At 48.5% G+C, this 13,791-nt stretch overlaps 1 protein-coding gene across 2 annotated transcripts in view; it reads left to right on the top strand.

Annotated features, from left to right (window-relative positions):
• HDAC1 (histone deacetylase 1) overlaps positions 1 to 13,791 on the top strand; it is a 42,759-nt gene that overhangs the window by 28,324 nt on the left and 644 nt on the right. Inside the window, exons 4-13 of one of the 2 annotated variants that reach the window (XM_007979586.3) lie at positions 4,970 to 5,044; positions 7,760 to 7,898; positions 8,357 to 8,498; positions 9,899 to 9,991; positions 11,408 to 11,516; positions 11,598 to 11,738; positions 12,289 to 12,397; positions 12,491 to 12,621; positions 12,901 to 13,053; positions 13,512 to 13,560. In XM_007979586.3, coding sequence (XP_007977777.1) covers positions 4,970 to 5,044; positions 7,760 to 7,898; positions 8,357 to 8,498; positions 9,899 to 9,991; positions 11,408 to 11,516; positions 11,598 to 11,738; positions 12,289 to 12,397; positions 12,491 to 12,621; positions 12,901 to 13,053; positions 13,512 to 13,560 — 1,141 coding nt within the window. The remainder of the gene's footprint in view (positions 1 to 4,969; positions 5,045 to 7,759; positions 7,899 to 8,356; positions 8,499 to 9,898; positions 9,992 to 11,407; positions 11,517 to 11,597; positions 11,739 to 12,288; positions 12,398 to 12,490; positions 12,622 to 12,900; positions 13,054 to 13,511; positions 13,561 to 13,791) is intronic. The other variant, XM_007979587.3, reaches the window with a different exon arrangement.

Below are 13,791 nucleotides of genomic sequence, written 5' to 3'. Positions count from 1 at the left end.
ATTCTGGCTACTCAGGAGCCTGAGGCAGGAGGATCCCTTGAGCCTAGTTCAAGCCTGCATTGAGGTATGGTCTCATTTCACCACCACACTCCAGCCTGGGCAACATGGCAAGAACTTGTCTCGATAAAAAAAAAACACACATGGCCAGGTGCGGTGGCTCATGCCTGTAATCCCAGCACTTTGGGAGGCCGAGGCGGGCGGATCACGGGGTCAGGAGATGGAGACCATCCTGGCTAACACGGTGAAACCCCGTCTCTACTAAAAAAATACAAAAAATTAGCTGGGAGTGGTGGCAGGCGCTTGTGGTCCCAGGTACTCAGGAGGCTGAGGCAGCAGAACCTGACAGACGGATCTTGCCATGAGCTGAGATCACGCCACTGCACTCCAGCCTGGGCAACAGAGCGAGACTCCTTCTCAAAAAACAAAAACAAACAATCCAAAAAATAAACCACACACACACACAAAAAAACATCCCACACACCTAACCTAGGAAGTTATGCTTGTGATAAGATTGAGTAAGTCAGGTTTCCTTGCTTGTGGCTGAAATGTAATAAACCCTTTCTGGTCACTTTGAGAGCCTTGACCAGAAGTGCTGACCTCGTATTTAGCAAGTGAAAATGGGAACACAAATAAATGCACTTAGGGGGCTTATGGTGAAAACATGATAAAAGGGATTGGTAAAAAATTAGGAGACATTCTCATCCATTTTACAGACATGTAAACTTTCCCAGTCACACAGCAAGGTGATGATAGAATGCAGAATGGAACTCTAGGCCCCCAATTCTGGAGTTTTAAAAAATATAGTGTGTATAAAATATTTTAGACACACAGGCCAGGCATGGTAGCTCATGCCTATAATCCCAGCACTTTGGGAGGCTAAGGCAGGTGGATCACTTGAGGCCAGGAGTTTGAGACCAGCCTGGCCAGCATGACGAAACCCTGTCTCTACCAAAAGTACAAAAATTAGCCATGTGTGGTGGCGTGTGCCTGTAATCCCAGCTACTCAGGAGGCTGAGGCATGAGAATTGTTTGAACCTGGACGCAGAGGTTGCAGTGAGCCAAGATCGCACCACTGCACTTCAGCCTGGGCGACAGAGCAAGACTCCATCTCAAAGGAAAAAAACAAAACAAAAACATATTTTAGACACACACAAAAAGCATAAAAAATAATATAATACACTTTGGGAGGTCAAGGTGAGCGGATCATGAGGTCAGGAGATGGAGACCATCCTGGCTAACACGGTGAAACCCCATCTCTACTAAAAATACAAAAAAATTAGCTGGGCGTGGTGGCAGGCGCCTGTAGTCCCAGCTACTCGGGAGGCTGAGGCGGGAGAATGCCGTCAACCCAGGGGACGGAGCTTGCAGTGAGCCAGGATGGTGCCACCGCACTCCATCCTGGGCGACAGAGTGAGACCCCCTCTCAAAATAAATAAATAAATTAATAATAATATAACGAACATCGGCTGGGCGCAGTGGCTCACGCCTATAATCCCAGCACTTTGGGAGGCTGAGGCGGATGGATCACGAGATCAGGAGATCGAGACCATCCTGGCTAACACGGTGACACCCCATCTCTACTAAAAATACAAAAAATTAGCCGGGCGTGGTGGTGTGAGCCTGTAGTCCCAGCTACTCGGGAGGCTGAGGCAGGAGAATGGCGTGAACCTGGGAGGTGAAGCTTGCAGTGAGCTGAGATCGCGCCACTGCACTCCAGCCTGGGCAACAGAGCGAGACTCTGTCTCAAAAAAATAAAAATAAAATAATAATAATAATATAATGAACTTCCATGTGTCCACTACCCAGCCTGAGAAAGAAAACATTATCAATACAGTTGATGCCCCCTTGGGCATCTTTCCTTGATCACATACCCTTTCTCTCCCACTCCCCCAGCCCCCCACCCCATTATCAGCACTGCCAAGGTATAAGCACTATCCTGAGGTTAGTGTTTAATCCCCACACCTCTTTCTACAATGAGCATTTGACTGCCTTCTCTGCCTCCACCTCTCACCCGGTATTGCTTCCCTTTAGTCTAAAACTAGCCTGAGAATGAGAAAAGTGTTTATAGTGGAAAGAGAGAAACCCATAGAAAAGTCTTCCCTAGCCTCACAGATTAGCTCACATGAGTATCTGCTCTTCCATTTGCCCCCTTTCCATCTCTAATCACCTAGTTTATTGACTGGGAATAAATGGGCTGGTCATTTCAGCCACATGTTGGTTTGGGGCCTGAAGAAAAATATTTTTTTTTCTCACCTCCAAAACACCCATTCCTTCCTGTGGAGGCTCCATATCCCAAATAAGAGTATAAACAAAGCTTTGGAAAGGCAGGCAGGCCAAACCCTGTGCAGGAGGAAGTGGCCAGAGAGGGAAATCAGTCGCCAATGGATAAACAGCCGGGCCCAGGGACCAAAGTTCTTATTTACACAGTCTCCCAGTGTTTACCCAGGAAGTGAGGAAGAGACCCACCCGCTGCACACTCCCTCATGCAGCCACGCTTCCGCAGAGCACCAGATCTTGGCACCCTCCAAGTTTAGGGCAGAACCAGAGCTGGTAACTCTTGTGGTCATTGTAGATCTTAAGCTTCAACTGTGTCTTGAGAGTTTACCAGCACGATCCAAACTGGGCTTTTCTGCTGTCACCCCAGGGCTGCTCCTTCCTCTGCTTTTGGAACTCTTGTCAGTAACAGTGGGTACAGCAGAAGGCTGGGCAAGAGAATAAGTATGCAGGCCCATACTTCCTGCCTCTGACTTCCTGTAGCTCATCGATGTCTCAGCAGTTACTTTTTTTGTTTTTTGTTTTTGAGACGGAGTCTCACCCTGTCGCCCAGGCTGGAGTGCAGGGGTGCGATCTCGGCTCACTGCAACTTCCGCGTTTTGGGTTCAAGTGATTCTCCTGCCTCAGCCTCCCAAGTAGCTGGGATTACAGGCTCATGCCTGGCTCATTTTTGTATTTTTAGTAGAGATGGGGTTTTGTCATGTTGGCCAGGCTGGTCTCGAACTCCTGACCTCAAGTGATCCACCCACCTTGGCCTCCCAAAGTGCTGGGATTACAGGCATGAGCCACCACACCCGGCCGGCAATTACCTTTTCTGTAAGAGGTTTGGAGCTATAAAGTTCCTCTAGGTCTGAGTCTACAACCTCCAGGTGTGCTTTCCTTCCTGTTTTCATTTCATTTGCCTTGTTGTTTGCATATGTTTCCACATTATGTACTACTTGATACTTTTACCCCATTAGGCTCAAAATAACTTTACTCCAGTTGTCACTGTGAATGTAACAGTAAGACACTGGACTATGGGAGTCAAGACACCGGGACCCTGATTCTGGTTCTGCTACTGCCTGGTTTTATAACCTTGGGCAAATCACTTAACTGCTAGGTATCTGTTCTTCCGCGCAGTGGGGTTGATATCTGTCTTGTCCAGCTCATAGAGTTGTGAAGATCACGCGAGGTTGTATATGTGAAAGGACTTAGAAAAGGGCCAGGATATATTTTCACAGGCTTTTAAGACAGACAAACCGGCTGGGCGCGGCGGCTCACGCCTGTAATCCCAGCACTTTGGGAGGCCGAGGCGGGCGGATCACAGGATCAGTAGTTCGAGACCAGCCTGGCCAACATGGGAAACCCCGTCTCTACTAAGAATGCGGAAATCAGCCAGGCGTGGTGGGAGCAGGTACCTGTAATCCCAGTTACTCGGGAGGCTGAGGCAGGAGAATTGCTTGAAACTTGAGGGCAGAGATTGAAGTGAGCCAAGATTGCGTCACTGCACTCCAGCCTGGGCAACAAGAGCGAAACTCTGTCTCAAAAACAAAACAAAACAGACAAACCAAAGCTTAAGGCTTACATACTGCTTCTGCCATTTACTAACAGTTCACCTCTCTGAACCTGTTTCCCTACTTTTTTTCTTTTTTTTTTTTTTTGAGACAGGGTCTCTGTCTCGCCCAGGCTGGAGTGCAATTGCGTGATCTCAGCTCACTGCAACCTGTGCCTCCCGGGTTCAAGCGGTTCTTGTGCCTCAGCCTCCCAAGTAACCGGGATTACAGGCACCTGCCTCCACACCTGGCTAATTGTTATGTTTTTGGTAGAGATGGGATTTCGCCATGTTGCCCAGGCTGGTCTCGAACTCCCGGCCTCAAGTGATCCTCCTGCTTCAGCCTCCCAAAGTGCTGGGATTACAGGTGTGAGCCACTGCGCCAGGCCCTGTCTCCCTACTTATAAGATGGGACCAAATCTTACCTCAGAAGCTTGTGTGAAGATGGATGATCTCGGGTGTTTAACGCATGTAGCGCAGTGTCTGACGCATTGTAAGTGCCCAGTGAACAATGTTCTCTGAGTCTCTGTTCTTGCCCCTTGTTTGTCAGCGGGCGTGAGGTCCAGAGGGTAAATTTTTCTCCCTCCAGAAACGAACCAACATTTTCCAAGTTGCTAACTGCTTCTCCATATTAGATTTTTGTTAATTTTCTGACCAGTGGGTGAGGTGGGATATCAGCACTGCTTGTTACAGATAATGGGCTAAGACCAGGTGTGCACATGCCTATTGGGAGGCTAAGGCAGGAAGACTGCATGAGACCTAGGGAACATAGTGAGACTCTGTCTCTACAAAAAACAAACAAAATTAGCCGGGTATAGTGACATGCACCTGTAGTCCAAAGTACTTAGGAGACTGAGGTGGAAGGATTTCTGGAGCCTAGGAGGTTAAGGTGAAGTCTGCTGCACGTGAGCCATGTTTGCACCACTGCTTGCACCACTGCACTGGGCAACAGAGCAAGCCTCTGGCTCTAAAAAAGAAAAAAATAATAATGGACTAAAGCTCAAAGATGTTAAACAACTTGATGCAATCATACAGCCAGTAAGTAGTAGAGCCTGCACTAGAACCCACACCTCCTGAATTTAAAGTCTGTTTTTTTCCATCAGCTCATAAATATGTAAACTAAAGGAAATTGTGGAAACTAACATTTTACTTATTTCTTTCAAGTCAATGTTGGTGAGGACTGTCCAGTATTCGATGGCCTGTTTGAGTTCTGTCAGTTGTCTACTGGTGGTTCTGTGGGTAAGGAATATTCATCCTCCCCCCAGGGGTAGACTGGGTTGTTCTAATGAGGTCTGCCTTTTAGGCTGCTATCCTAGTTGGCTGATCTGAAACTATGTAGAATGGTCCTGTGGTTTTTACTTAAGTTTCTAAAGTGGCTGGTGTAATGTCTCACACCTGTAATCCCAGCACTTTGAGAGGCTGAGGAGGAGGATTGCTTGAGGTCAGGAGTTCAAGACCAGCCTGGGCAATGTAGTGAGACCCTCGTCTCTACAGAAAAATAAAGTAAAAACAATTAGCTGGGCATGGTGGCTTGTGCCTGTAGTCCCAGCTACTCAGGAGGCTGAGGCTTAAACCCAGTAGCTTGAGGCTGCAGTGAGTCGTGGTCACACCACTACACTGTAGCCTGGGCAACAGAGCAAGACTCTGTCTCCAAAAAAAAAAAAAAAAAGTTTAAAAAGTCTCTAAAATGTCCTTCTGGTTCAGTCCCAGCCCACGTTCAATCTCTGACATGGTACTGACAGGTGTCCTTGACTGTCCTCTCCTACTAAGAGATCTTATGTACAGGAGTTCCCTGCAGACCTCCTGGGGTTGTTAAGATGCTGTATGTAAAAGCAATTTGTGAACTGCAAAGTGCTATAAAAATGGAAGTGTCATCATCTGTGAATCTGTCCTATGAAAAAATATGGTAATTACCTTTAGAGGTCAGAAATACTCCCCACGTATCTCCCACTTCCATTTGCAACTTTTGGGTTATCTCCAGGATTACTCTAAACCCTTTCTTAAATATTTATTTCCCTGTGATCCCCCACCAATATAATCATTGTGTCCACCCCCGCTGCCCAGCCAGTATAATCGCAGAAAACAAAGAAGTGCACAGAAAAAAACACAGTCACCCATAGTCACAGGGTTGGTGGATAACCTCTGTTACCATGTTGGTGTTTGGCCATTCTTTGGTGTGTGTGTTTATATCTGTATAACACATATACAACATCTATATTTTACAAAAGTAGGTTGTATACATATCACATATATATGGTTTTATGCCTACATTTCCTACTTAACGAAATTGTCTGTAGTTTTCTACAGCTTGCTTTCTTGTGGCTCTATGATTATTCCATGTTGTGGATTTACTTGAGTTGATCTAATCTGTCCCTCTTCTTGATAATTTGGATCTATCTATGCTTTTATTGCTGTTAAAATCAACACTGCAGCCGGACACGGTGGCTCACGCCTGTAATCTCAATCCTTTGGGAGGCCGAGGCAGGTGGATCACCTGAGGTCAGGAGTTTGAGACCAGCCTGGCCAACATGGTGAAACCCCATCTCTACTAAAAAATACAAAAATTAGCCAGGCGTGGTGGCGCACGCTTATAATCCCAGCTACTTGGGAGGCTGAGGCAGGAGAATTGCTTGAACCTAGGAGGTGGAGGTTGCAGTGAGCCGAGATTGCGCCACTGCACTTCAGCCTGGGTGACAGAGTGAGACTCCATCTCAAAAAACAACAACAAAGAATTAACACTGCCACAAATGCACTTGCACACATGGGTGTGTATTTCCCTTTTACTTCTTCTGGGACCTATTTGTGCTAGTGCTTTTTGACCTAGTGTATCGGCACTATCTTTGGTCATTTTTTTTCTTTCTTTCTTTCTTTTTTTTTTTTTTTTTTGAAGTAGAGTCTCCCTCTGTCACCCAGGCTGGAGTGCAGTGGCGTGATCTTGGCTCACTGCAACCTCCGCTTCCTGGGTTCAAGTGATTCTTCTGCCTCAGCCTCCCCAAGTAGCTGGGACTACAGGTGTGTACCACCACGCCTAGCTAATTTTTTTTGTATTTTTAGTAGAGACAGGATTTCACCATGTTGGCCAGGCTGGTCTTGAACTCTTGACCTCAGGTGATCTGCCCACCTCAGCCTCCCAAAGTTCTGGGATTACAGGCGTGAGCCACTGCACGTAGCCTATCTTTGGTATTTTTTCAAAGTTCCTTGACCATGAGCCATAGTAAGAAATAAATTTATGGCCGGGCGCGGTGGCTCAAGCCTGTAATCCCAGCACTTTGGGAGGCCGAGACGGGCGGATCACGAGGTCAGGAGATCGAGACCATCCTGGCTAACACGGTGAAACCCCGTCTCTACTAAAAATACAAAAAACTAGCCGGGCGAGGTGGCGGGCGCCTGTAGTCCCAGCTACTCCGGAGGCTGAGGCAGGAGAATGGCGTAAACCCGGGAGGCGGAGCTTGCAGTGAGCTGAGATCCGGCCACTGCAGTCCAGCCCGGGCTACAGAGCAAGACTCCGTCTCAAAAAAAAAAAAAAAAAAAAAAAAAAGAAATAAATTTACACATGCAATCCAGGATACATATAACACATATGCATGCATGCACACACTCACTCACTCTGAAGCCAGAGTTTTACAAAACAGCAGTTACCTTTACTGTTACTCTGATATTTTTTTCTATGCTATTTCATTAAAAATATATATATACTAATAATGATGCACTAAATCAATTTTAAGGCCTGCTAATGGGTTACTACCCTCAGTTTGGAAAATAGTATTTTAAGAGTAGCCAGTATCATGTTTATTTCCTGCTGGAGTAGGGTGGGAGGGAGGGGACTAATCTATGAATTGTACAATACAGCTGTTGAATAGGCAGGTCTTAACCTCTCACTTGGTTCCCTGGGCTTCTTGGAAGAAGGGGAGAGTGGCTTAGTAACCAGCTTATGTTCTCTCTTCCCATGCCCAGCAAGTGCTGTGAAACTTAATAAGCAGCAGACGGACATCGCTGTGAATTGGGCTGGGGGCCTGCACCATGCAAAGAAGTCTGAGGCATCTGGCTTCTGTTACGTCAATGATATCGTCTTGGCCATCCTGGAACTGCTAAAGTATGCCTGCCTGGCCTTGTCTCTTGGAAGAGCACCTTAGGCCAGTTTCCCATTTCCCTTTCCCCCTGGGCTTGCCTCCCTAGTTTGCTTTTCCTACCGATGTGCTGGCTAGGATGTGCTCGGTGAGTGTCTCTGGCCATCATCTCCTTGATGGGGTCTTGGTTTGAACTGAGCCACGGCATGATCAGGGGCAGGTGCTGCTCAGATCCTGCCTCCAGAGTGTCCCTGTGTGGCTGGAGTTGACCCTGGCTGTAGAGTAGGAAGATCGGACTTGGTCGGCTTGGTCAGGCCTCTGGAGACACCTGGCCGCTCTTCCACCTTCCTTCAGCCAGTTTCCACGTCTCTGGTGCTTAGAGATACCTGAGGGAGGCAGCCAGCCCGGTAAGCTGGGACCTGGCGCCCTTGGCGCGTCCCATCCCCAAAGAGCCCCCAGACCCCTGACCCCCTTCTGACCCTAGGTATCACCAGAGGGTGCTGTATATTGACATTGATATTCACCATGGCGACGGCGTGGAAGAGGCCTTCTATACCACAGACCGGGTCATGACTGTGTCCTTTCATAAGTATGGAGAGTACTTCCCAGGAACTGGGGACCTGCGGGTGAGAACGCCCTTTAGGAGCCAACCAGCTCACCCTCAGCTGGCAGCTCTACTTCTCTGTCCTATCTCATGCCACTAAAAACTGCTTCCTGCCTCTTCTGCCATTCAGAATACCATGTCCCAATCTGAAGCTCTTGCCCTGATCTCTTTCCCTTCTTTATTCTGGAGGAAGGGAATGATGGGACACAAAGGGCCAGAGAAAGGAGAAGGGGTCTCCTGACTCACTGTACTTTCCTCTTGGCCACAGCTGGGTTGCATCACACTATTCTTGTGTCTCATAAGCCTTGAGTTCGGGGGTAGGAATTGGGACTCTGAAGGACATCTCAGGTGTTCTTAATGTTTTTGGGTCACTTTCCCGTTTAGCCTTTTGACTGAAAACTATGGACTCTCTCTCCAGAAAAGTACTTGAGATTTTACATCTGATATAGAATAGGTAATAGACAAAGTTCCCTTACTGAAGCCCATCCATGAACCTTAGGATAAGAATCCTTGGAAGCTACTTCCTTGAACTGTTCCATCTGCTTCTGTTAGCATGAATGTGGTGAAATCAGCTGCTTTGCCATGCCCAGTGGCCCTTGCGTAAAAAAGTGGCACTAATTCAGTTGTTTGCCATGGCAAGCGTTAGAATAAACGAGCATTCACTTTTGTTGTTGTTGTTGTTGCTGAGACAGTCTCTCCCTGTCACCCAGGCTGGAGTGCAGTGGCATGATCTCGGCTCACTGCAGCCTCCGCCTGCCGCCTCCAGGCGATCTTGTGCCTCAGCCTCCGAATAGCTGGGATTTAGCTGGGATTATAGGTGTGTGTCACTCTGCCTGGCTAATTTTTGTATTTTTAGTAGAGATGGGGTTTCGCCATGTTGTCCAGATTGGTCTTGAACTCCTGACCTCAAGTTATTCACCCGCCTCGGCCTCCCAAAGTGCTAGACTTACAGGCGCATTCACTATTTTGAGGTTACTGGGAAGGACTTTCTGACCTTTCTCCTTCCCTCCACAACACCCTAGAGAGGGAGCATGGGGGAAGAGGAGTGAGCATTAGAGCCCTCTGGAGTGGAAAGGGTTGTCAAGGATGGGTGTTATTTCTGTGACCCACCTGCCAGCCAGCTCTAACCCAATCCCAAGGTAGAAATCTTGTGCTATAGGGTAGGATATTCAATCTCTGGTCCCATCAACAGCTCGCAGCCTGGGTGTAGGCTGAACGCTATGTCCAGAGATGATTTGTCAGTGAAGTTAGATTTGCCAGTGAAGAGAATGGTACTAGCAAGATACCCCTGTTCTGTCCTGGCCCACATCATGGGCCTAGCTTGTGTCTCTTAGAACATCTTCCTTTATCCCTCCAGCCCCCATCCTTGACCTTCCTTCAAGCTTCATCCTTCAGTTTTACTTTAATGTCCTTCTTAATTAGGATATCGGGGCTGGAAAAGGCAAGTATTATGCTGTTAACTACCCGCTCCGAGACGGGATTGATGACGAGTCCTATGAGGCCATTTTCAAGCCGGTAAGTGGCTTTATCCACCCCTTGGGCTACAAACAGGGGATTGGTTGGCGGTCGGGGGGAGCAAAGCACCCCCACCATACCTCAGGAATCTCTCCTTACTAAAGCTGGTGGGGAGATAGAAGTATTTGAACCCTGGATTGTTGTGTGTTCAGTTAGGGGAACAGACACCCATATTTGTTGTTTCCTTCTATGGGTCAGGTCTTCTGCTGGATACAAATATATCTAGACATGATCTTTGCCCTCATGGACTACAGTGGGGAAGGCAGGCACATACCCGGTAGTCTGTGATTAGTACTGTTTTTATCTCTGTTTCTTTGGGCTACTGGGAGATTATTGTGTTCTTTTGGTAGTGGTATGTCTCCTTGGTTTTTCGTGTTCCTCATTGCCTTACGTTGATGTCTGCACATTTGAAGAAGTAGGGACTTACCCTAGTATTCGCAGACTGGCTTTGTCTGGGAAAGCCCTTCACCAGTCAGCCCATCCAGAGATTCTGGAAAGGCTGTCTGGCATGTTCCATGGGCAGGCTGGCCTAGTGCCTGTGTTTTTGAGGGCTGATCAGAGGAATGAAAGACGAACTACTGCCTGGGCTGGCAGGAGGGTAGCTGGGGATGATTTCACAGAGATGCTGATGTTTAAGCTGGACTTTGAAAAACGAGGAAGTGCCCATGTGAAGAAAGAGGTGATGGCAGTAAGGGTGGCATTTAGTAGAAGGAACAGCACCAGCAGAAGTGCAGAGGTACCAGTGTAGCAGCATGTAGGCCAGTGTGGTATATGGGAGGAATGCTGAAGGAGGTGGTGGGAAGTGTATGCTGGGCTCAGTATTTCAAAGGGAGCCTTGAATGCCATGCGGAGGAGTTAAATCTTCACTTATAAACAATAAGAAACTGTTTAACCTGATAAGGTCAGGTAGTCATTTAGCAAACCCTGACTACCTACTACGTGCCTAGTATTTAATAAGGGCTACAGAAGTGGGAGTTGTGGTCTCGGTCTCAGTAATATTAGACTCTGCTTGTGAGAATAAGATAAACTAAAAGTGCTTGCTCATAATGTAAGGCTCCAAGTCTGTAAAACCGAATGAGTAGAGCAGATGCAGCTAAGGGTCAGGAAGGCTTCCTGAAGGAAGTGGCACTAGAGCTTGGGCAATAGAAGAAGAGATATAGGGAGTTGACAGGGAGGCCATTCTAGGTTCAGTGTTACTAGAGTTAGAAGGGTCTTAGAGAACTTTTCAAATTGGAAAACTGAAATCCCAAGTGGGGAAGCAAGAGCTTCAGCCTGGCACTCCCTTTTCTCTCCCACGTAGCATGAGGGAGAGTGGAAAGGTAGGAGTGGGGTGGGAAAGTGTTGCACCCAGCCTTTCCACCCCAAACCTCCTATTGCTTTCTTGAGGTTGGTGGTGACCAGGATGTATCATTTTAGGTCATGTCCAAAGTAATGGAGATGTTCCAACCTAGCGCGGTGGTCTTACAGTGTGGCTCAGACTCCCTGTCTGGGGATCGGTTAGGTTGCTTCAATCTAACCATCAAAGGTGAGACCAGGTAGCACAAGGATGGGTGGGCGGGGTCCTGCTTGGTGCTCCTGTAACTCAGCACCCCTTCTCCCACCAAAGGGCACGCCAAGTGTGTGGAATTTGTCAAGAGCTTTAACCTGCCTATGCTGATGCTGGGAGGTGGTGGTTACACCATTCGTAATGTTGCCCGGTGCTGGACATACGAGACAGCTGTGGCCCTGGATACGGAGATCCCTAATGGTAATAGCTGCAGGGCCAGGTTTGGCTGGGCTGGGTGGGAGCTAGAGCTCATCTGTCCTTAAGATGGTCATATGACCACTGTTCTTCTGATACTAGTTACTGAGTCCCCTGCGTGTCCTCTTGTGATCAGCAGACCATAACCATCACTTTTTCCCTAGTCCTTTTTAGCTCTGTCCCCTCTCCCTCCTGCTTTTGGTCTGGACAAAGTTCTCAGTGGTAATTTACAGCTTTGGAATTTCTGCTCTGTAGAGTAACTGGAGTAGTGAGTGAAGGGAGCGTTCATAATGAGCATGGGCTCAAGTGTCCTAAACCAGGAACATGGACCTTCTCCTAGCAACATATACACCACTGGTATAGACATAGAGTGATGTTAAAAAGATGGAAATCTCATAGGTACCCGTGTCTCACCATGTCTTGGAGGCATTCTCCTCTGTTTGACAGATGGATCAACGGGCCCAGAGAAATCTACAAATGCTTTAGGGTGCTTACGTGCAAATGGTTCGGGTGCGGTGGCCAGGTCTCTTAATGGTCTTCTCCCTGTCCCATTCAGAGCTTCCATACAACGACTACTTTGAATACTTTGGACCGGATTTCAAGCTCCACATCAGTCCTTCCAATATGACTAACCAGAACACGAATGAGTACCTGGAGAAGATCAAGTGAGTATATCCTCCAGCCACCCCTTGGTTGAACATTCCTGACTTTGGTTTGTCCCTGACCACAGCCCTGCTACTCTCTCCCATTGGCCACAGACAGCGGCTGTTTGAGAACCTTAGAATGCTGCCGCATGCGCCTGGGGTCCAAATGCAGGCGATTCCTGAGGACGCCATCCCTGAGGAGAGTGGCGATGAGGACGAAGAAGACCCTGATAAGCGCATCTCGAGTAAGACCTAGACCCAGAGCCCTATGCCTTCCACTCAGTAGGCAGCCCCCACTTCCACCACCATTCCTGGCTGCATACTCTCCAAGCTCCCCACCTTGGAGTAATCTGTTTCCAGTTCCAGTGCCTGTAGGAACAGGTTAGGGAGCCGGAGCTCCTCCCTCTTCTCTGGTTCCCTTTCCCTTGGTGTCTCTTGGAGGGCCTGCAGGGAAGCACTGGGCATAGATGCTGAGCTAGATCGGCACCCGCCTGCTCTCACCCATGCTTCCCACTCCCTCCCAGTCTGCTCCTCCGACAAACGAATTGCCTGTGAGGAAGAGTTCTCTGATTCTGAAGAGGAGGGAGAGGGGGGCCGCAAGAACTCTTCCAACTTCAAAAAAGCCAAGAGAGTCAAAACAGAGGATGAAAAAGAGAAAGACCCAGAGGAGAAGAAAGGTGGGTTTGGGTTCAGCTGGGACTTGGGTCTTGAGCCTGAGAGGATGAATCTATGTAGGGCAGTGGGAGGAGGGAGTGACTCAGGCCCTGCCAGCTCCTGTGGGGCTCTTCCTCAGTTCCTTGAGCCTTTCAATGTCTCCCAGAAGTGGCAGGGCCCACAAAACAATGAACCTCTACTGGCCAAGCACGGCTCTCACATACCACCCAAGCCCTTTTCCCAGTACTGCACCCCAGTTTCCCAGGGGGCTGCCTCCGCCCACCAGGTTCTGGCTGTAGCAGGCTGGGAAACCGGTCCAACCTGTTCTCTACAGGGCTCACTGGGAGGACCAGGGATGGGCTTTTCTCTCTTTTATGTCCAGTGAGCGTAGTGTTGGGGAAGGGGTCTCAGGGTAAATGAAGACCTCATGGGTCTTTCCAGAGGTGCTGCCCTTGGCCATCCCTGTACTCTTGTGTTCTAGAAGTCACAGAAGAGGAGAAAACCAAGGAGGAAAAGCCAGAAGCCAAAGGGTGAGGAAGGAGCTGCCTGCAGCCATCTCCCTGGCATTGGAGCACCAGCCCCTTTGTCCCACCACTCTGAAGAAAGGCACAGGGACAGCTGGTCCAGCTTACAAAGGCCTCTTTCAGGGACCAGTCTGTCCAGCTCTGCAGTTCTAGGCAGAGCTAGGAGCCCCAGCCCCCAGTAGTCACCTGGAATCCTGTGGAAGTCACTGTGTCTGCACTTTTGCCCCAAGGCTCTGG

This window comes from Chlorocebus sabaeus, chromosome 20 (genome assembly GCF_047675955.1).
Source record: "Chlorocebus sabaeus isolate Y175 chromosome 20, mChlSab1.0.hap1, whole genome shotgun sequence".
In the NCBI taxonomy this organism is placed as follows: Eukaryota; Metazoa; Chordata; class Mammalia; order Primates; family Cercopithecidae; genus Chlorocebus; species Chlorocebus sabaeus.
The sequence above is the reverse complement of the archived record's forward strand: the minus strand, read 5'-3'. Positions and strand labels throughout refer to the sequence as shown.